The following is a 22,725-nucleotide window of genomic DNA, read 5'->3' as shown; positions in this document are numbered from 1 at the left end:
GCAGGCATTTAAGGGAATATTTCATAACTCACAACAAAAGATATATTCCATTGAGGAAGAAAGACTCTACCAGAAGAATGCACCATCCTTGGCTAACTAAGGAAGTTAAGGGTGGTATCAATTTGAAAGAAAAGGTGTACAATGCTGTGATGATTAGTGGCAGCCCAGAAGATTGGGAAAGTTTTTAAAGCAGCAAAGGTTGACTAAAAAAATAAAGAGGGAGAAATTGGAGTATGAATGAAAACTAGCAAGAAATACAAAAACAGACAGTAAAAGCTTCTCCAGTTATGGAAAAAAGTAGCTAAAGTGAACATAGGTCATTAGAGGGTGAGAATGGAAAATTAATAATGGGAAGCAAGGAAATGGCAGAGGTTCTGAACAAGTATTTTGTCAGGGGCTGTTCACGGTTGGCAGTCCATTTCCCAGGCCAACTGATCGCACGCGCATGCCAAAGGTAAAATTCAGGCCATAGACTTTCATTGACCTGGAGAGGTCAAACACTTTGTTGTCAAACATTCACTGCTGTAGTTTATAGAAGGCTGAACTGGTGCAGCTGATCCAGTGTTGGGTCTGCTCATCAATGGTGGCCTTTTTAGAGAGGTGGCCAAGGTGTGGGAAGTGCTCAACATATTCACGTTGGCTAGCAAATTAATGGCCAGCCAGCGTGAAACACATGGTGAAAAGCTCAGTGCTGTCAGGGTGGGGGTGGGAAGAGGCCGGGTGATTATGTCACCGCGGGCGTGGGTGAGCCCTGTGAGAGAGCTCCCTGAAGACAGACAACTGCAGGGAGCTACAGACCTTCAAATGAACAAATAACGGTTTAAGAAGCTGCAAAAAAATTCCCACGCATCACAATCAAGCACCTGAAAATATACCTCATAAAAATGCTGTCCACAGGTTTTTGTTTCATTAATTTTTATTTCATAACGGAGACCTCACCCGCCCTTGGATGAGATTTGATGAAAAATGTAAATGCCGCCTGGCTGATTCGCCCATCCGCCAACTGTGAGGTTGGACAGGCCATGAAAAATGGGAAGCAATTATGCTGTTAATGGGCTTAATTGCCTGCTTAATTATCGACGGGCGCACTTCCAACTTTTGCACGCGCCCGCTGAGTGAAATACCGCGCGAGTGCGCGATGACATCAGGACGCTCACCCGACGTCTTCTCGCGTGATTTTACACCCGATCCAGCCAGGCAGGTGCCCGCCCATGGACGTAAAATTATGCCCTAAGTGTACAAAGCGGCTTTTGTCACCACATTTCTGTACTGCAGTTAGACCTGGACTGTGTATCAGCAACATATAAGAGCACAAGAGAAATTCCATCAGCAATGCCCCCACCACATCCTCTGGATTCAACAAACACTTGTCTTCTTCTTGAAGGCAGCTACACAAGCAATCAGGAAAAACTCCAGCAAAGACAATTTCGAAGAACTGAGCACTTTGTCCAAATGTCCAGAAACCATCTTCCCTGCCAACTCCTGTTTTCTCAGATCTCAAATGGCCAACGTTCCAGGGAGGACAAAGGAAATACTTCCTTGAAGTGCGGCAGCATTGCGTCAATGACTTGCTACCAATCATTTGAAGTGTTGATAGTTTGTCCATCAAGCTGCATCACACTTTGAGTCGCAACATCTTATTGATCAGGCAAAGCAACGGCAGAGAAGGAAAGCAGAGGAAGAAAATCCTGCACTCTGGATCCCACTACACCATGGGACACTCTGCCTCATGTGCCCAAAGATCTGTAGATCGAGAATAGGCCTGTTAAGCCACATGAAGAGCCATGGCAGAAATTTGAGACCCTAGACATCATTCTCAAATCGAGGGACAGCCAACAATGAGGGCTGGAGAATATTACAAAGATAGGGAGGAATTTGAAAACAATGATGAAAATTTTAAAATCTAGGCATTGTTTAACTGGGAGCGAGTGTAGGTTAGCAAGCTGGGTGATAGGTGATCAGGATTTGGTGCAAATTCTGGACATAGGCCAGATGACCTAAAGTTTGTGGAGGGTAGTATTTGGTAGGCCAGGCAGGAGTAAAGTCTGGAGGTAACAAAGGCATGGGGGAGGGTTTCAGCAGCAGGTGAGCTGAGGCAGGGGCAAAGATGGGAAATGTTATGGAGGTAAAAGTGAGTGGTCTTAGTGATGGTGCAGATAGATGTTTGAAAGCTCATCTCAGGACCAAATATGACACCAAGGTTGCAAACAGCCTGGTTCAGCCTCAGACAGTTGCCACGAAGAGGGATGGAATTGATGGAGAGAGACCGGAGAGCAGGTGATTAATTAGGCTCCACAGCAATTTACAGCCACACTTGACTATATTTTAAAGCATTCAAGGAAAAGTAATGATTTGTAAATTGTTAAATTTGTACAAAGAGCGAACTAATCTCATTTGGTTTAACATTTAACTATCTTATATACTTTATTTAATCCTCATCCTTTTCAGAAGAGCAGTTAGTGATGTTGGGGGCAAATACATTTTTTTTTGGTGCAGTCACACTGTAACTTCAGTAGGAGCACAGTGGATGGGCTACAACTAGGCCAGGATCCAAATATGGCAGGTCCCTAAAGTCAGAGTTGCCAATGGCTTTGGTGGCACAGCCTCCACCTGACACAGACAAAACTACTGACATGAAAGGCAGAGCCTGGCAGTTCCTTGGAGAAGCAGACATAACAATGAGGCTCACCTGCAATTTTCCTATTCCCTGAATAGGAAAAAAATAGATAATTTTGAAAATTATCCCCTTGTAAAGAGGGTAGCATATGGCAATAGCAGAGTATTTCTAAGTGGGTTTAACACTACCTGGGCATCAGGGCCCAGACTAGTGAGGGCATGTGAGTGCGTGTGTTGTGCCATTCTGCCTATATAAGATGAAGTGACCTGCCACTGGCCCTGCATACCCTGGTCGCCAACATGTGTTATCCCAGTGTAATTGTCAGGTCGCAAGGAACTTTAGGGCCATTTTGTTTTCATAAATGAAATTGGATCCATGTTTCTTGTAGATCTGGGGAATTATTTTAACCCCAAATGCCCAGTGGAAACCAGTTAGATATGTGGATAAAATTGTCCAGGTTATTTATCCGCTCTGGAGATGCCTGCTGAACTGGGTAGGGAGCAGGGAGACCTGTACAAAGCTGGTTCAGTCCTTTTTTATAGATGCATATCAGTTTCCAAAGAATGCATTGGGACCTGATGACAATTTTAACTCAGTGTCATGAGCAGAAATCCACAGTGAGTTTCCACCCATGATTCATCAAAGAGGAGTTGGGCCAGACGAGACCCTTAAAGGTAAATTTTTTAAAAGCTTTCTTTGGTTTTCTTTGCAGAGCCAGGTTTCCCTTGCTGCAAAGTCACGCTCCTTTATCGATCGTGAAACCTGCACAGCTCAACCCTAACCAATGACCTTTCCAAGTACCTGATCTCAGCAGGTTGTCACTGGATAATGTGATTCTCCAACCAACTTCCCGGCCAGAACAAATGGGAAGCAGCGAGCGGGATTTAACTGAGGCCCGGGATTTGAAATACCCCGGTGTCACTTCTGGAGCAGCAGGTGAGTGTCTAACTCACGCCATTACTCACCTTACAATGGCTGTCCTGGAGTTAAAGTTAGGCCACATGTGAATAACTGAATTATTTCAGAAGAAGACACAAGAAAGAGACTCGAGGAATACCACTCGGAATCAATCCAAATCACTCTGACAAAGAACTAGAAAAGTTGCCAAAATGATTTTCTACTGCTAACCAATGCTAGAAAATATCTTGCAAAACTATTGTCCCTTCGGTAACAGAGCAATAATAAAACCCTCCTATTGAATCCATAAAATCCAGTACTTTTGTAATACAAAGAATTCAATAAAATAGAACAAATTAAACAATGTGTAACATTCATCGCAGTTCCAAATTTAAACTCATTGGCTTAATAAGAATAAAATATCTTATAAATGATGTTTGAACGTCAGACCTCTAAGACATGCACGTACCCTAGAGTTTCCAGTTTGCAGGATGGTTCCTTCAGTGCAGTAGACAGTGAACATACTCCTGCATCACCCAGTTTATTCATGCTCAGGTCTAGCGTTCTCAGTGTCTGGTTTGTGACAAGCACAGTGGCAAGTTTCTCACAACAAGTAGGTGTTAGCTTTGTATCGGTCAGCCTACAAAAATAAATGTTAGCATGAATGCAAACATTAGAAACCTTCACACTTTTAATATCAACCATTGATTCATTAATATTTATCTGCAAAACAAGCCATTTTTTTGTCCCCTGCCATAAACTCGACTCCCTCACCACTGACTTCAAGCCTCTGCCTGGGCACATTTAGGCAGAATTCGACCATGAAATGAAATAGACATACAGGATCCTGGACTTTATAAATCGAAGCTTAGAGTACAAAAACTAGGAAGTTTGATGAACCTTTATAAAACATTGATTCAGCTTCAGCGGGAGTATTGTGTCCAGTTCTGGGCACCACAATTTGGGACGGATGTAAAGATTTTACAGAGGGTGCAGAAAAGATTAACAAGAGTGGTTCTGGCGATGATGGGCTTCAGTTGTGTGAATAGCTTACAGATGTTGAGGTTGCTCTTCTTAGAGAAGAAAAAGTTGAAAAATGAATTAATGAGATGTTCAAAACTATGAGGGGTCTGAACAGATAGCAAAACTTCCCATTGGTGAAGGGTCATGAACCCAAGAATACTATTAAAGGTGACCTGTGAAAGAAGGAAAAACTTTTATATGCAGCCAGTGTCTAGGATCTTGGATGCACTGCCTGAGAATGTGATGGAGGCATGTTCAGCTGTGGCTTTCAAAAAGGAGTTACATAAGCACCTGAAGTGAAATAAAACATTGCAGTAACCAAGGGGAAAGGGCAGGGGAGTGCAAATAGTTAGATTGATTTTGGCTCAACAGGCCAAAAAGACTCCTTCTCTAACTATTCTGTACAAAACCTAGGTATTAATTTCCCCAGAGCTGTGTTGCAAACTGAACGTCCTATCCATCACCTCTTTACTTCCACCAGTGCATTTGCTCATCTTTAATACAACCTCAGCCATCTTGCTGCTGAAACCATATCCATGTTTTTGTCACCTCAACACTTGCTCACTCACTGCTTTCCTTTTTGAGCTTCCATCCCCCCAATCCCCATGTCCAAAGTACATCTGCCAATATCCTATTCACACTAAGTCCTGGTTGCTCATCACTCTCATCCTCACTGATCTGCCCTGCAACTTACTAAATTTAAACTTCTTAAGCTCATTTCAAATTCCCACGCTTATAACATCAATGCTCCTTCAAATGCTGTGAAGTAAAACATATAACCACACTAGTATGTAAAGCTATGCTTTATAAATCTTTGCTTACAGCAATGATTCTAGTGAGCAGCTTGTGTCCATCAATGCCATAGCTAATACATTTATTCCAGAGTCTTGAATAACATTGGAACTTAGATCCAGATGGGTCAGAGTGCGATTGATTCTGATGGCAGAGGCAATTTCTTCATAGTTTTTCTGTGTCAGACAATTCTTAGCCAACCTTCAGAAAATAAAAAGAACAGCTTTATAGATGCACTTGCAAGAAAGTTAAAACGAGAGCTCTCCATACTAAGATGGAAGGCTTCAGAATTTTGATGGTGTTGGAATTTTTTTGGTAGGACCTGTAGAAACTATTTGATCCACAATATTTGTTTGTGTTTGTGAAGCTGATCAAAGTGGCATTGATTTGATAATGTTATTATGTAAAAGCATGTTACTGGCATCCATACTGAGATCTATGGTTATAGATACGGAAGCAGAAGAAAGAAGTTACAGAACGTTTAGCGACATTTTTTGCATATTGAACCACAAACATGAAGCTAAAGAATGTTGATCAATACTCATGGAGGATGAAATTCGTCATAGATTAGGTGAAAAAGAAAATTAGGTAGAGTTGATTTGGCTGTCAGTTCATTTGCCCCCTGTTTTGCTTTACCATGCAAAACCAATTTCATCCATTGAGTGGGGGGGCTGCAGCTGAAAATTCTGATAGGTGGGGAAAGCTGCACTGGTATTAATCATCAAAGAAATAATCAGAAAAATGGTTTCTTTGGGAAGGTTGCCAGTTCTCCATACTGATTGTGCACCACACAATTACCCAGTTCACATTTCTCATGGATGTTAGTAATATTACAGAGTGATTTAATCTTTCATGGGATGTGAATGTCGCTAGCAAGGCCAGCATTTCTTGCCCATCCCTAATTAGCCTTGAACTGAGTAGCTTGCTAGGCCATTTCAGAGTCAGCCACATTGCTGTGGGTCTGTAGTCACATGCAGGCAAGACTAGGTGAAGATGGCAGATTTCCTTCCCTAAGGACATTAGTGAACAAATGGGTTATTATGACAATTAATGATGGCTTTTATGGTCACCATTACTGAGGCTAGCATTCAATTCCAGATTTATTAATTGAATCTAAATTCCATCAGCTGCCATGGTGGGATTGAGTCCATGTCCCCAGAGATTAGCTTGGGCCTCTGGATTAATAGCACAGTGACATTAGCACCACGCCACTGTCTCCCATTATCGTGGCATAAAAATGTGGTCGTTGCTATGAAACCTTTCATTTTCCAAATTTCAGGGTATTATCCTTCCCTGCATTGAGATTTCCTATTGAAGCCTGTGTAGACCTTTGCTGCCTTATTTGCCATTCTTCTTCCACCAGATCAGGGAGTCTAAAGCCTAAGCACAATCATGTTCTCATGTTCAGCAATTAAAATCAATCAAATCCTGTGAAACAATACTTGACGTCCACAAACTCATCTGCAAAAGTATCTCTCAAAATAGTCATTTGGTAGCACTGAACTTGAGTATTGCTGAAAAAAGAGACATGTTGGAGCTTTCAGGACACTTCGCAAGAATACCAATATAAGGGGAAAACAACAATTTATACTGTATAAGAGAGTGCTGAATGGTTGGCAAGTGCATTCTGATTGGTAGAGGTGTTGCCATGCAGAATTTCACAAATGTTGTCCAATCATAAAATCACATCTAACGTTGAACACTGTGTTTTGAGTTTTGCGAGAACGGGCTGGTTGGGTATGGTCTATACCTTGCCTGTTGCGATGAGTGCAAGACAAAAGTTTTGACATGACTCTTTTTTTCAGAAATATCTCACAAACGTACACTTGCCAAAACATCCAAAACTTTGGCCTAAAAGCATCCTACAGGTCTAAAAAAGGCTCTTTAAATGACATTTGTGAAGGCTCTTTGACAACTATTTCCATCATGGTTTCCTGGGCAGCTTCAGGCACACACAGGCACTTATTTTACAAAGGGATCCTCATGCAGGCACAGGACTGTTGCTAACATATTTAAAGAATGCCTGCATTTATTCCAGGTAGTGATCAGGGACACCCTGAAGCACCCAACCCAAAATGGCATCAGGTGCATTTCTGTGTTGTTCCAATGTGTGACATTACACAACAAAATTTGACTTTGTGGCACTCATTAGAACATGGATAACATATGAAACAAACACTAATCTCCACTCCAAACATATTGTCCTGCACAAGTTTTTGATAATTTGCTTGCTTGAAAGGAAAACAAAATTGACCAAAAATGGTTCTTAAGCAGGTTTCATAGATACATAGTTAAAATAAAGGTTGCCTTTAACATCTAGAAATGACAGCATTGGAGCATGTTATAAGAATGTTTTAACGTGACACTCTAAACAAAGATGCAGTGTCTTCATTATTCTTCTTTATTTGAAAATAAATGTGCAATTGTTACAAAGATATACATGAAGATAAACACTGGCATAGACTTAATGGGGCTTTAGCGCTATCTAAGCAACAAACCTCCCATTTAAACAGTTTAGTGGGAATAAGTGGAGTTGTGTTTTGTGGATAAACAATATATATTTCCAACTTACTCTAAACCTTTTAATGTGCAACGAGGATCTTTTAGCACATCACTGAGTATTTCCATTCCAGTTTCCTCCAGGTAAGAGCCCATCATCCCAAAATCAAGTGTAGAAGTATTATTCAGCCTAAACACAAGAGAAAACATAACATATTAATTTTAATTAATTTTAATTAATGTTGATTAATACAAAATATTAATTACTGAAAGTTTTTTTCCTTGTACTCATGACATAGGTAACGTATTCCAATGTACCAAAGTAGAAATATAACAATGCTGAGCAAACAATACCGCCTAGAAATTCTGTTGTGTCCATTTTTGGGAACATGGGGAGCACAGGAAACAATCACTATATCTGAACGGTGAGATCTGAGGTGCACCTGGCATTGGGCCTCAGGCCTCATTACCATTAAGTCACAGCGCTATGGACAAGAACAGGTAAAGCAGGATTGAAGATCGAGCTGCTGCAATGCCTCATTGAGTGATAAAGTAGGGGGCAACTAGGGCACATGCAACATTGCCTGTAGCTGCTTCTTGTCTTTTATTTCTTATTTAAATATTGCCCCTCAGCAACATCATCTGAAGGCAAACCATTAGCTTTCACATGTATGGAGACAATGCATAGCTCTACCTCACCACCATCTCTCTTGACTCCTCCACTGTTGCTAAATTATCAGTCTGCTTATCTGATATCCAATACTGGGAGTGCAGGAATTTCCTTCAATTAAATAATGAGAAGACTGAAGCCATTGTTTTTGATTCCCATTCAAAACTCCTTCCCCTAGCTACCGACTCCATCATTCTCCCTGGCAACAGTTTGAGATTAAGCCAATCTGCTTGCAACCTGGGTGTCACATTTGATCCTGAGATGAGCTTCTGACCTTATATTCATGCCATGGCTAAGACCACCGACTTCTATCTCCGTAGCATTGCCTGACTTTGGCCCGTCTCAGCTCACCTGCTGCTGAAACCCTCATTCATGCCTTTGTACCCTCTAGACTCCCAAAGCATGCCCAACTAGTCTCCCACATTCTACCCTTCATAAATCTGAGGTCATCTAAAGCTCTGTTGTCCATATCTTAACTCACAGCAAGTCCCATTCCCCAAGACCCTTGTGGTCGTCGACCTACATTGGCTCCCGATTAAGCAATATCTTCACTTTAAATTCATCCTTATTTTCAAGTCACTCCATCACCTCCCTACCTCTGTAACCTCCTCCAGTCCCACAACCCTCTAAGATATTTGCACTGTTCCAATTCTGGCCTCGTGTGCATTCCCAGTTATAATTGCTCCACCACTAGTGACCGTGCCTTCATTTGCCTAGGCACCAAGCTCTGCAATACCCTCCCTATGCATTTTCGTCAATCTACCTCACTTTCCTCCTTTGAGGCACTCCATAAAATCCACCTCTTTGACCAAGTTTTTGATCATCTGACTTAATATCTCCTTATGTAGCTCAATGTCATATTTTGTTTTATAATGGCCATAATAATATAATATAATATAATGGAATACCCTCCCTACATATTTCCGCTCTCTCGCTGGCCCTCCTGCTGCTGTGGAGCCGCTGGTGCCCAGTCCTCCCTCCCTCTGCATCACTCCTCCTCATGGGGGCCATGAAGGCAGGGTGGATCAGTTCCATGCCAATTGGTCTCTCTCTACCTATTGTGTGCCATCCTTACAGTCAAACTTCCTCAGAAGGTTCCCCTTGCCACTGCTCCTCTGTGTCCCTTTTAGAATGTCCCCCCCCGACTGTTGCTAGCACCCGTAGAGGTCCCACCCATTGGTGATGCACCCTTAGAGGCGCCCACCCACAGTTCGACAACCCTCTCCATTTCCCACTTTCCTCCTTTGAGCATGCAAAGTCTTTTAGCATAAAAGTAAAGTACTGCACATGCTGGAAATCTGAAATAAAAACAGATGACATTTTGTCATTTGTCTCTCCTGTCCTCTACCCTGTCTCAGACCTTCCATTTTGTTTTAGCTTCCCCTCCCTGCTTTCAACAGCATAAAACCCATCACATTTCTACTTTCCTTCAGTTCTGAAGAGCCCTATTTGACTCGAGACGTTAATTCTGTGTCTCTCTCCATAGATGCTGCCAGAACTGCTGAGTATTTCCAGCACTTTCTGATTTTAAGCCTGGCAAAGGCAAAACTCGCCTCCTTGCCACCACCTTTAACCAGTCAGGGCCCTGAAGGCCCGCAATTCCCATGCGCTGCTCATTAAATACAAACTGTGCTGTAAAATTCCAGCCAATTGCATTTAAATTCAGATTAATTATCGTTTAAGCAAGCTCAATTAATTGACATCCTGCTGCCTTGCAGTGAGAAGTTCACCCTCCAACTTTCCAACCACTCATAAAATTTGTACATCTGACTTTGTGCGCCTGCTCCTGCTCCTAATTTGTATGTTCGTGTGTTCCAGGTGAAAGCTTCCTGCCTGCACTTGTCAGCCCTGCCCTTCTGCCCCCCATACCCCCCCAGCCCACCTCCAGCCTCCCACCCTGCTCTTAAAGCCCCAGTAAATTTCTGGCCAGGCTGACGTGCCAATGTATAAGAGGTGAACTGGTTTATTAATGTATCTATATATATAGTTGGTTGAATGAGAAAATAATACCAGGATACTACAGAGTAATAATTGAATATATATGATCATTCACAATAATGACATACCCTAGTTTTTGTAATTTGCAGCATGGATCTTTCAGTGCAGTAGACAGTGTTCTCAGGCCTGCTTCACCCATTCTATTACTGCTCACATTTAGCTCTCTCAAAGTTTGGTTTATGATGAGCACAGAGACAATTTCCTCCCAACTTTCAATAGAGAGATTATTGTTGCTCAAGCTAAAGAGATCAAAGAATAGTTAATATGATTGAAAATGAAATTATGCAAATTACTTCATTTATAGTCGTTCATGTCACATTGTTAATAATTCTGATGTTCATATAATAATCACATGGCTCCTAAACTGGATAAAAATCAAATACTTAGATTGTCTCAGGCCCACCAAGTCTGCCTGAAAATAGTGTGACCCAGATTTTGCGCTCAGCAAATCGAATGGCAGTAGGTTTTATTTACACTTACAATTGCCAATAGACTTTCTACAGACTTTTGCACTGAAGTTGAGATTGCTAGGAATCAAAAAGAGCACAACACCCTCTATAGCGGATCTGGAACTTGTGTGAACAGGGAGAGCAACAGCATGTCTCATTAATCATTCGATTTGAATAATCCATATTGAGGCATGCAGAATCTCAACCAGGGAATGTAAACAGGAATAGTAAAATCAATATAATATCACGCATGGAAAGCGAAGAAAGAGAGGGAAAGGATGGTGGGATGAAGAGTGACATGGGCAGCAGAGTTTTGGATGACCTAAAGCTTACAGAGGTTAGAATGTGGGAGATCAGCCAGGGGTGTATTGGAATTGTCAGGTCTAAAGGTAACAAAGGCATGAATTAGGTTTTCAGCTCCCCTTGGAGGAGGATCGTGTACTCAACCATGTCAAAGGCTGTAGAAAAGTCGAGAAGGGTGAGGAGGAAAGTTTACCTTTGTCACAGTAACGTAGGATGCCATTTGTGACATTGATAAGAGCTGTTTCAGTACTGTGGCAGGGTAGAAGCCTGACTGGAGGGATTCAAACATCGAGTTCAAGGAAAGATGGACACGGATTTGGGAGGAAACAGCAGCTCAGTCAAAGCTCTGCAGTCCTGCCACATTCAGGCATGAATAGTGATGGACAATGAACAACTAACTGGGGGAGGGGGCTCCACAAATATCCCCATCCTCAATGATGGAGAGCCCAGCACATCAGTGAAAAAGAAAAGTCTGAAGCATTTGCAGCCATCTTCAGTCAGAAGTGCCAAGTGGATGATCCATCTCAGCCTCCTCTTGAGGTCCACAGCATCACATATGGCAGTCTTCAGCTAATCCAATTCACCCCACCTGATATCAAGAAACAACTGAAGGCACTGGATACTGCAAAGTCTAAGTCTATAGTGACAACGTCCCAGTAGTAATACTGAAGACATGTGCTCCAGAACTAACAGCACCCCTAGCCAAGCTGTTCCAGTACAGCTACAACACTGGCATCTACCTGACAATGTGGAAAATTGACCAGGTATGTCCTGTCCACAAAAAATAGGACAAATTTAACCAGGCCAATTACCATCCCATCAGTCTATTCTTGATCATCAGCAAAGTGATGGAAGATATTGTCAACTGTGCTATCAAGTGGCACTTACACAGCAATAACCTGCTCACTGATGCTCAGTTTGGGTCCTGCCAGAGCCATTCAGCTCCTGATGCCATTACGGCCTTGGCCCACACATGGACAAAAGAGCTGAACTCAAGAGGTAAGATGAGAGGTGACAGTCTTTGACACCAAGGCAACATTTAACTAAGTGTGGCAAGGACCCCTAGTGAAACTGGAGTCAATGGGGCGAAATTGTCCGCTAGTTGGAGTCATACCTAGCACAAGGGAAGATGGTTGTGGTTGTTGGAGTTCAATCATCTCAGTCTCAAGACATCACTGCAGGAGTTCCTCAGGGTAGTGTCCTAGGCCCAACTATCTTCAGCTGCTTCATCAATGACCTTCCTTCCATCGTAAAGTCAGAAGTGGGGATGTTCGCTGATGATTGCACAATGTTCAATACCATTCATGACTCCTCAGATACTGAAGCAGTCCGTGTCTAAATGCAGCAAGACCTGGACAATACTCAGGCTTGGGCTGATAAGTAGCAAGTAGCATTCGTGTCACTCAAGTGCCAAGCAATGATCATCTCCAACAAAAGAGAATCTAACCAGCTCCCTTGATATTCAAAGGCATTACCATTGCTGAATCCCCTACCATCTACATCCTGGGGGTTAACATTGACCAGGAACTGAACTGGACTAGTCATACATATATACTGTGGCTACAAAAGCAGGCCAGAGGATGGGAATTCTTCAGCGAGTAACTCACTCCCAGACTCCCCAAATCCTGTCCACCATTTTCAAGGCACAAGTCAGGAGTGTGATGGAATACTCTCCACTTGCCTGGATAAGCGCAGCTCCAACAAAACACAAGATGTTTGAGATCATCCAGGATAAACATCCCATCTACCACCTTAAACATTCACTCGCTCCATTACCAACACACAGTGGCAGCAGTGTGTACCATATACAAGATGCACTTCAGCAATTCACCAAGGCTACTGCAACAGCACCTTCCAAACCTACGACCTCTACAACCTAGAAGGACAAGGGCAGCAAGTTCCCCTCCAAGTCACACACCATCCTGAGTTGGAACCCAATCGCTGTTCTTTCACTGTCACTGGGTGAAAATCCTGGAATTTCCTTCCTAACAGCACTATGGGTGTACCAACACCACATGAACTGCAACGGTTCAAGAAGATGGCTCACCACCACCTTCTCAAGGGCAATTAGGGATGGGCAACAAATGCTGACCTAGCCAGCGACCCCCATATCCTGTGAAACAATAAATAAAAGGGTTCAAGATCTTTAGGGAGGAAAGGGATATTGGACATTGAATGGTAGTTTTCAAAGACGATGAGGTCGAAGGCTGATTTTTTTAAAAGAAGGTTGATGACAGCGGATTCAAGGGGAGAGAGGGATAACACCTGAAGAGAGAGAACCGTTAACAATATTGGCTAACATATAGACCAGGAGGTAAAGTTGGGTGGTCATCAGTTTCGTGGGAAGAGGGTTAAGGTAGGAGGAGGTGGGTCTCATGGACAAAATGAGCTCAGAAAGAGCATGAGAGGAAACAGAACAGAAACTAGGGGGGGAATTTTCTCCTGTCGTGTGGGCCGGCGGGAGTGGGCGCGGGCGGGCGCGCAGCCGATCACCGCCTGCGATCAGCTGCGTGCCACCATTTTACTTGGACGGGACAATTAAGGCCTGCCCAGTGTGACGCACACCCAGGGGAGGAGGGAGATTCGGGGCCTGTGTGGGGCTACCTCAGGGAGATTATTTTCATTATGAAAACTTGAAAAAAAGAATAGAAAAAATTATGTGATAGTGTCACATGAGCTGGGACATGTCAATGAATTTTAATAAAAAATTTTATTTGATTTATAAGCCCTTCATGATATCTGATCCCGCCCGTGGGTGAAGTTTCATAAGAAATGCGAAGGCCACCTGGGCTCTTTGCCTGCCCGCTAACCTTAAGGTTGGACGGGCAGCCCAGACAATTAGTTTAATTAGTTGTTAAATGGCCTTAATAGGCCATTTGACAGTTCAGCGGGCGCGCAGCTGACTCCGGTGCGCACCCGCCGAACTGAACATCTGAATGACGCGCAGTTAGCCCACCCCCGCACACTGACCAGGAGATTCGGGCCTAGAGAAAGATGCGAGTTCAGGGCGAAGGCAATGGGTAGCTCTAGAGGAAGTTTGGCCAGGTCAGCTAATGGAAGGGAGGGACATGACAGTGACATTGGATTGAATTGTCTCATTCTTAGTGACAAAGATGAGCATTTATTCTTGGAGCTAACGGTGTAGGGGAGGGGGATTTAATAAGACAGATTGCAGTAGAGAAATAAGTCTGGGGTTATCTCTGCATTCCAAGATGATGCGTAATGGTGAGCAGTTTAGCAGATGACATCAGGACCCACTAGTGTTTTAATTGGTCCAGCCGGATCTGGCAGTCGATAGCTAAATCATTTTCTTTCAAGTCTGTATCCTTTGGACCTAAAGGAATGGAGATGAAAGCTGTACTGGGGGAACAGCCAGGTTGAGAGACACTTGGAGATCCCCTTGACTTGGCATCAGATTCGAACTGATGTCAGGAAGGAGGAATTCCACGCCACAGAGATCACTAGGGGAAAAACTTTCCCCCCATCGGGAGGGTTGTCCGGGTGGGGGCAGGCGCAAACCCAATCGGCGGCCGCACTGCCATTTTACGTGGGCGGGCCAATTAAGGCCTGCCCAGCGTGAAGATCGCCCGGAAGCGCTGAGCGCTCCCTATGCGGGCGGGGGTGACGGGGGGGGTGGAGTGGGGGGTGTTATTCCCTGAGTCGGAGCCTGCTCTCAAGAGCAGAAATCTCCCTGAGGGACCTCTGTCCCTCAGGGAGATCAGTTTGATATTTAAAAACTGAAATAAAGTAATTAAAAACTTTTAAAACATGGCCCCTCATGTGATACTGTCACATGAGCTGGGACATGCCAAAGAATTATTTTAAAACTTTCCATTGAATTTTAAAACACTTCATGAAACCTCATCCCGCCCGTGGATGAGGTTTCATGAAAAATACAAAGGCCGCCTGAGCTCTTCGCCTGCCGCCAACCTTAAAGTTGGACGGGCAGCTCATTTAATTGCTTAAATTAGTTTTTAACAGGCCTTAATAGGCCTTTGACAGTTCGGCAGGCACGCAGCCAACTCGGCCCGACCTCACCGCGTGACATTTACGGGTCGGCGAGCGGGCCCCACCTCCGCCCTAGATCTTTGTGGGCAGCTTTCTTTGGGGTCATTGGAGAGCTACACTGCTCCACCACTGAATGTGAAATCCAGCTCAATCCTACTTGCTGAAGTTTGCATAGCTATGATGTAACTGCCATGTTATTAGGGCAAACCATATAAAAATTAAGGCATAGACCCGAGTCAAATCCAGAAATGTTCTAGCCTGTATTGTGCATTTAATCGTTAGGGGAGTTTTGATTAATGTCAGGCAGGCAATTGGAGAGGATGGCAAAAGCTATGAGGTCAATGGAGCAGGCTGAGAGGCAGAACTAGGCTGCGGTATGGTCAAGTAGAACCAAGGGAGCACAGAACTATGTAGGCTGTCTTTGATGAAGAGACGTTGGAGGAGAGTTGAACACTCATTCTTGTTAAAGACTGAGAATGTACAGTGAGCCACTCTCATAAAGATGTTGTTGGTGATTTTGACAAGCACAGTCTCAGCGTTGTGGGCATCAGGAAGTCTGATCTCAAACAGGGCATGCTAAGAGATGTGGAATAACAATGGCAAGGCACAGTTCAAAATTTTAGGAGGAAAGGCAAAGTTTGGGATAGGATGCTACTTGGGGTGGCTAAGTGAGTTTAGACCAGATTTTTTAAGGAGAGGAGCAAAGATACTGGTATTAAATGATGTATGAATGGAGTCAGGAGTCAGGGACAGGTTGGTTTAGCTCATGGGACAGAAAAGAAGAACTTGGACTGGCAAAGGTTTGAACAAAGGGATTGGACAAAAGGATGTTATGGTACAGAGCTCCGTCAGTGCCAGTAACAATCTCATATTATTTCTATCTGTAAAAATATTTGAAAATATGTAAAAATGTACATGTAAAAATATTTCACTTACTCCAGCTTCTGTATTCTGCATTGAGGATCCTTCAGAGCATTGCACAATAAACATATGCCTTTGTCTCTGAGACTGTTATTACTCAGGTTCAGAGTTGATAACATTCTACTGTTGATCAGAATGAAGGCTAGTGCCTCACAGCACCTATGCGTCAGATCATTTTTTTCCAACCTATACAGTTCAGAAAGGACAAACGTTCCTAAAGTTATATATCCTATATATAGACTAGAAATTACTTTCAGTTTTGCCATTTGGAAGTTCACTGGGCCATTGAAAGTATTAGGAGAATCATTTCCTGTTTATTAACCTCTAAAATAGTTGTTATTTGCTGCAAGTGTAAATGACATGCTGCAATGTCTGTCCAGTGGATTGATCACTGGAACATTTTTATTTGTTTGTAATGGGGGGCGGGGGTTGGGGGGGGTGATACTGGGCCTCATTTAATTGGTTACTGAACACAAGAACACAACAGATTGATTGATTTGTTAATTGTCCCTAGTAGTTTAGAAACAGTTTTGGACATAACAGTAATTTCATCAAAACAAACCTCATCATTTAACATTCTTAGGCTACATGCCTGAAAATTAAGCATTTACAAACAAACTTATTTTCTATTTCATAACTTGCTTTCCACTTTCAAGCTCATTGCCTGAGTAACACAACCGACATATTTTAACTCCAATAAATGGCTCATTTAATACATGGCTACGAGTTGGATAATGGGCAAGTTGTATAAGGTATTAAGCACAGGGTTTTTACTACTTACTCCAGCTTTTGCAATTTACAGTCTGGACTTTTCATAATTCGAGACAATATATTGACTCCAGAATCTCCCAACTTCGATCCAATCATCCTACATGGAAATACATTGCAAATAAATTTGGAACTAAAATGCAACATTTATTGATACTATATAAGATATATATGTCTCAAGCACAGTGTTGTCCAATACACTCGCAACATTTTTAGAACCGCAAAATACTGCATTGTGTTAAAGTTGCAGAGGTGAATATGAGTATTGGTGTGACTCACTAGATAGACCATTATTTGTCGTCCGTCCCTAATTGAGTAAGGAAGAATCATCACTTTGCTGTCAGACGGGAGCCAAATATTGCTCAGACCATGACTACATTTATCAGCATATAGTCCAGTTATTGGGTTTCTAATAACCTGGAAGCTGAAGAACTACTTGCTCAACAAAGCAAGAAAAATAGTCTGTTTATTAACTTCTCTGTTTCTGTTCCCTCTGGGTGCCTGTAAATGATAATACATTCAAATCTATGGGACTGCTCTGTGGAGTGTTGTGAAAACAGATCCAGCTTTTGGAAGGATAAATTGCTCTCAAAATTGTATTGGGAAATCTAGTGATACAGGGGATGGTAAATGAAGAACTTGGTTTTGTTTAGCTGGTAGCTGACAGTCTTCACAAACAGTTCAGGTGCATGAGCAACGAACAGGGATGAATGGCTTCCAATAAGGGTGGAAATGTGCAACTTTATGCAAGCTAGGGTGGTGCAGCAAGATCCAAATGTGTTCCACCTTGATCTTAATAGATTTGTTGAAATGAGCTATTGAAAGGAATAGGATGCTATTGGAGTAAATAATGGAATGCTGTGTCAGGAAATGGCAGGCAACAGAGCATAAGAAAGGCAAGAGTCAGAGCACAGGAGCCAATAAGTAGAGATGTGTTGATGCTTTTCCCTCCCCGAGGTCCAAATATATCAATTATGATAAAATAGAGATGGATTACTTTTGAAGATTTTTTTTTCTTGGAAATAGGCTGGAGCACACTGTCAGAAACAGAGCACTTCAGTTAACAGATTGTCACCACCCTTTGAAAGCGTATACAGCAGGCTTGCTTTTAAGGAACAGTTGGATTGCAAAATCCATTTGGAGCTGTTCTCCTGGATCTGACAGTGAGTGTATCAGCCTTGATTGCTGATGGTTTAAAATTTCAAACCTATTTTCAAAAGTTTGCACATTTGTTTTAATAATATTGCACATATTTTGCATAATGTGGCAAATATGATGACCTGATCACAAGTTTGATGAGCATTGAAATCCTATTGGATAACACTGCTCTATCAGAAAAAGAATAGTTGTTTGATTCTGTAAAGAAGGATTATTATTTCAAACAGTAGCTTGGTAGTAAAAAGCTTAAATATAACTGAAAAGAGAGACAATGGCTGGGATTTTCCGGCCCCATCGCGGGTGGGACCCGCCGTGGGCAAGGCAGCGCCCCAGCCAGAAGTCCATTGACTTGTGGCAGGACCGGGAGATCGTAGCGGGGGGGGTGGTGTGGAAAATCCAGCCCAATAGCTTGTTTCAAGAGATCTATTGATGAAAAGAGAACTTCAGCAACATGTCTCTCTTTTCAGCAAGATTATTACTTCCATGAACACATGCTACGTTAATAATAATAATATAGAACCTATAATAGTGCTCCTGAGAATTATATTCTCAATCAATAATTTGATTCTGATTTTGCTGCATGTCTGGTCAGGCTCCACAGATTGTGATTCATACTTCATGGTGAATAACTTGATAACTCTCAGAAGTTGCTTTGTCACTCATGAATTGTGGTAAATGCCACAAAAAGGACATAAAATTTTATGCCACTGTTTCTAAATACATATTTAAACACACATTAGACATTCCAAGTAGAAAATACACCAAGCAGAAAAATGTGCAGAGACTAAATAAATAATAGAAACGTTAAAATAAAGGAGGCTTTTGAGGACAGGGGGAAAGACAGCAAGGAAGAGAGGTTTTGAAAGAGAATTCTAGAGTGCACAAGCATAATGAGTGACTGGCCTGGAGTCTCCAGGAATTGAAGATCAATCAGTGTGCAACCCTGGAGAAAAATCATCAGGACATTAAAAAAAGATTGCTTCTTTTTGTCATTTTTTTTTGAACGTTTCTCTTGACCAGGTATAAAAATATTGAAAAAGGAGAGAAAAGGCTGTTTGACTGACAAGCAAGCATCACCCATTTGGGTAATGAATCTTTTTGCTATGCAATTGGCGTAGGAAGGCAGTGAGTCACAAGGATGGATGTAAAAACAAAAAATGTTGGAAAACCTCAGCAGATCTGGCAGCATCTGTGGAGAAAGAAACAGAGTTAACTTTTCGAGTCCGTAAGACTTCTTCAGAGCAGGGTGGATGTTTTGGCCAACAAATGGCTGGAGTGAAGGGAGACAAGTCATGTGTTGAAACCTCCAGGAATGCATTTAATTACAGTTGGCAGCCCTATTCACAGACCTTGACCATAGAATCATAGAATTGTTACAGCACAGAAGGCCATTTGGCCCATCGTGTCTGTGCTGGTTCTGCTAAAGAACAATTCACGTACTGCCATTCCCCTGTCCTCTCACCACATCCTTGCACATTCCTCCTTTCAGATATTTAGAAAATTTAGAAAATGTAGAAAAACTTACGGCACCAGAAGGAGGCCACTCTGCCCATCATGTCTGCGCCAATGGGCACTCCTGGTCCACCATTCCTGTGAGTTCATTCAAATATTTGTGGCACTGCATCCAAGGCTTTGCGGCTTGACTCGTGGCATCGATGGCCACCGTCATACAGCCCCATTGTTTTCTAAGCATTTGTCTGCAGAGCCTCCCTGTGTAGGCCTCCAGTGCAAGGTCCGAGAAGCTTGGAGCCCACTCTCTCCCTTGTTGTGCCATTGTTCAGTCTTTTTCCATGTCAGAGTAACTTGTACAAGAAGTTTCACTACCTACTCCAGCCACAATGCACCTCTGCTGGTGCGGGGTAACTTTAACTCGTGCTAGCCTCTCACAATTTTGGGCCCCCTACTGAGGAGTGCAGCCATCAACAGTGCAGTTAGCACTGGCTGCACACTACACTCATGGTAATGGGGAGGCAGTACAAAGTTAGCATGCTGCCTGCATCACATTGAATGAGCACAAATTATTCGTGCATCACGAACCCTGCGCCTATTTTTGGCAACTGTTCAATTTTTCCCCCTACAAGTAACCAAATAAGTTCACTCTTTTAATTATAAATTACTGCTTTATAAATGACTTGTTGAATTAGGGGAAGCAGAAGTTCTTACTTTAAACTTGTAAAACGATGTAGAGCTGGCACCAGTCTCTGGAGTCCAACTGAAGATATTTTGTGATGGGATAAATCTAATGTCTCCATATCCCCACCCGACATTTGCAAGGCAAATGCCAACGCCGAGTATTCTGCTGGTGTAAGTGTCCGAGAAGTGACAGCACCAACAGCCATGATCTTTCTGGTCTCCTCCACGAGCGAATTATCATCTAATTCACTCAAACACTGTAGAAGAGTAATGCATTTTTCTGGAGGAATATCTTCCTGCAATTGCTTTTTCAAAATTTGAATAATCTTCGTTATATCATCAGAATTTATTTCACAACTTGTTATCAGTCCTTTCAAGCTTTGCTGATGCTTTTTTGTCCCCAAGCCGCAAAGGAATCTGAGAAATAAGTCCATGTGACCGCAGGAACTTTTGATTGTTTCTTTACAGGCCTGTTTACAGACTTGGAGATAGCTGGACTTTTCATGTCTCCGTAATATCTTTGCACTAGACGCGGTCTTTAAAGGATTATGTTTGCTGTTGTTAAAGGAAAGAAAAACATACAAAGCAGCAAAGTATTCCTGCAGTGTCCCATCAACAAAACAGAAGGCTTTCTTCAAAGTATTTGCATTTCCCACAATAAGCTCTTTGCAAAGTCCACTCTCAACCAGGGAAGCATCAACATTGTACATTTCTAAATCTTTCTCATAGAATATCAGTGTCTGGGCTCTCAGCAGGTCAAAAGCCAGTTTCCCCAAACTGATGATAGCTTTTTGCTTTGATTGCAACAATGCAACAACAGACTGCTTCATGCCTCTTAAATACTCCAGTTTTTGCTGTTGGTGGGAAAGGATTTGCACTAAGAACTTTGTGTAGACAGGTGTAATTGCCACTGGCATGTAATCACCAAGCCCGTAGTGCTGAAATGATTTAAGTGCATCCTCCAAAATGGTTGATAAAACACAGCAGAAAATTGGCATGTAGCATAGAGGGGATAAGCTCCTTTCTTTGTTCATAACTGTTATCATTTTTTCTGCCAGCTGCCTATTTTTATACTTCTTGTGAAAATATTCTTTCTTTTGCTGCTCACGGAATCCTTGTATTTCAGCCACTCTGTCAATATAACAGAGGGGTATTTGCCCCATGGCTGCTGGGCGGGAAGTTATCCAAACTGAAGCTGAAGGGTGAATGTTGCCTCTGATGAGATTTGTGACTAATGATCCAAGTGATGTGGGTTCATTCTCATCGTAGCAGGCTAATTGGTTTTTAAAATCTAGACCTTGAATACTTTCATCTAGTCCATCAAATATATACAAGGATTTGACTGACACGCTTATCAAAATCTCTTCGCAGTACTGCATGTGTGGGTAGTAATGCTGGAGAAGTTGCACCAGGCTTATTGACTTTTTTGGCAGCTTATTGAGCTTACAGAAGGGGAACATGAATATGAAATCAAATTCTGACAGTATGGAACCAGCAGCCCAGTCATGAATTAATTTTTCTACACAAACTGTTTTTCCAATCCCAGCTATTCCTTTTGTTATGATGGTTCTGCGAACTGTTCCCTCTCCAGCCGCAGGTGCTAAAATCTCTGTGTAGCTGAGGGAGTGTCCTGACGATGTAACATTCTGACCTGTGTCCACACGTTGTGAGCCTCCATGCTGCAAAGCGTTTTCATTGCTTTCAACAATCCATAGATCTGCAAACTTGTTGGATGCGGAGTCTGCATTTTCTGTTATGTACACACAGCTTTCTTTCAAAACCTTGATATGGGTTTTTCGGAGATCATAGAAAACATCCTCTATAATGGAAATAGGAAGCAAAATGTATAATTTCAGGTAAATAATCATTCTTGCTTATATGCCTCAAAGTGGCTTCTTGAACATCAAACTGTAAACTCCAGGGTACAGCGTCTTATCCAATCATAAGTCTTATAAATAATCAGCCATTTGAAATGACAATAGGGGCCCACAGTTGCATTCCATTGTGCTGCTGTTGCCGGTGTTACGGAATTCCTAAGGAAAGGAAATGGCACCACTCATGCTTCAAGATGCTTACAGTATGGCCCATGTGGTGCCCCATGCTGGGAAGGGCACTAACACGGTCATGCATGCACCAGAAGCAGCAGGACTAGTGATATCACAGCATCAAACAGCCATTCTGGCAGCGTGGTTTGTGCATGTCCAAACAACTCTGTGTTGATCACTCCAAGGTGATCAGGAGTTCAGCAGCACAGGGACAGCCCAACAGCACTATGAGCAGGATTTTCCAGTCATCAGGCGGGAGCGGCAGGGGGGCCCAGGAGCAGCTGCGAAACAGCCCGGTGCCTGCGATCAGCCCCCAACCATGGCTTCACACTGGCTGACCAACTAACAACCAGCCAGCATGAAAGGCGCGCTGAGGAGCTCAGTGCTGCCAGGGTGGATGCAGGAGGAGGGCGAGCGCAAAGCCTGCCCATGCGCGGGGGTGTG

At 42.7% G+C, this 22,725-nt stretch overlaps 1 protein-coding gene across 1 annotated transcript in view; it reads right to left on the bottom strand.

Moving 5' to 3' along the window:
- LOC144694081 (NACHT, LRR and PYD domains-containing protein 12-like) overlaps positions 1-22,104 on the bottom strand; it is a 45,780-nt gene extending 23,676 nt beyond the window's left edge. Inside the window, exons 1-7 of the mRNA XM_078564441.1 lie at positions 20,267-22,104; positions 16,959-17,045; positions 16,193-16,363; positions 10,565-10,735; positions 7,902-8,018; positions 5,360-5,530; positions 3,984-4,154 (exon numbers count right to left, since the gene is read on the bottom strand). Of these exons, the coding sequence (XP_078420567.1) occupies positions 3,984-4,154; positions 5,360-5,530; positions 7,902-8,018; positions 10,565-10,735; positions 16,193-16,363; positions 16,959-17,045; positions 20,267-22,104 (2,726 nt within the window). The remainder of the gene's footprint in view (positions 1-3,983; positions 4,155-5,359; positions 5,531-7,901; positions 8,019-10,564; positions 10,736-16,192; positions 16,364-16,958; positions 17,046-20,266) is intronic.
- Positions 22,105-22,725: the final 621 nt, after the last annotated feature.

This window comes from Cetorhinus maximus, chromosome 19 (assembly GCF_964194155.1).
Source record: "Cetorhinus maximus chromosome 19, sCetMax3.hap1.1, whole genome shotgun sequence".
In the NCBI taxonomy this organism is placed as follows: Eukaryota; Metazoa; Chordata; class Chondrichthyes; order Lamniformes; family Cetorhinidae; genus Cetorhinus; species Cetorhinus maximus.
The sequence above is the reverse complement of the archived record's forward strand: the minus strand, read 5'-3'. Positions and strand labels throughout refer to the sequence as shown.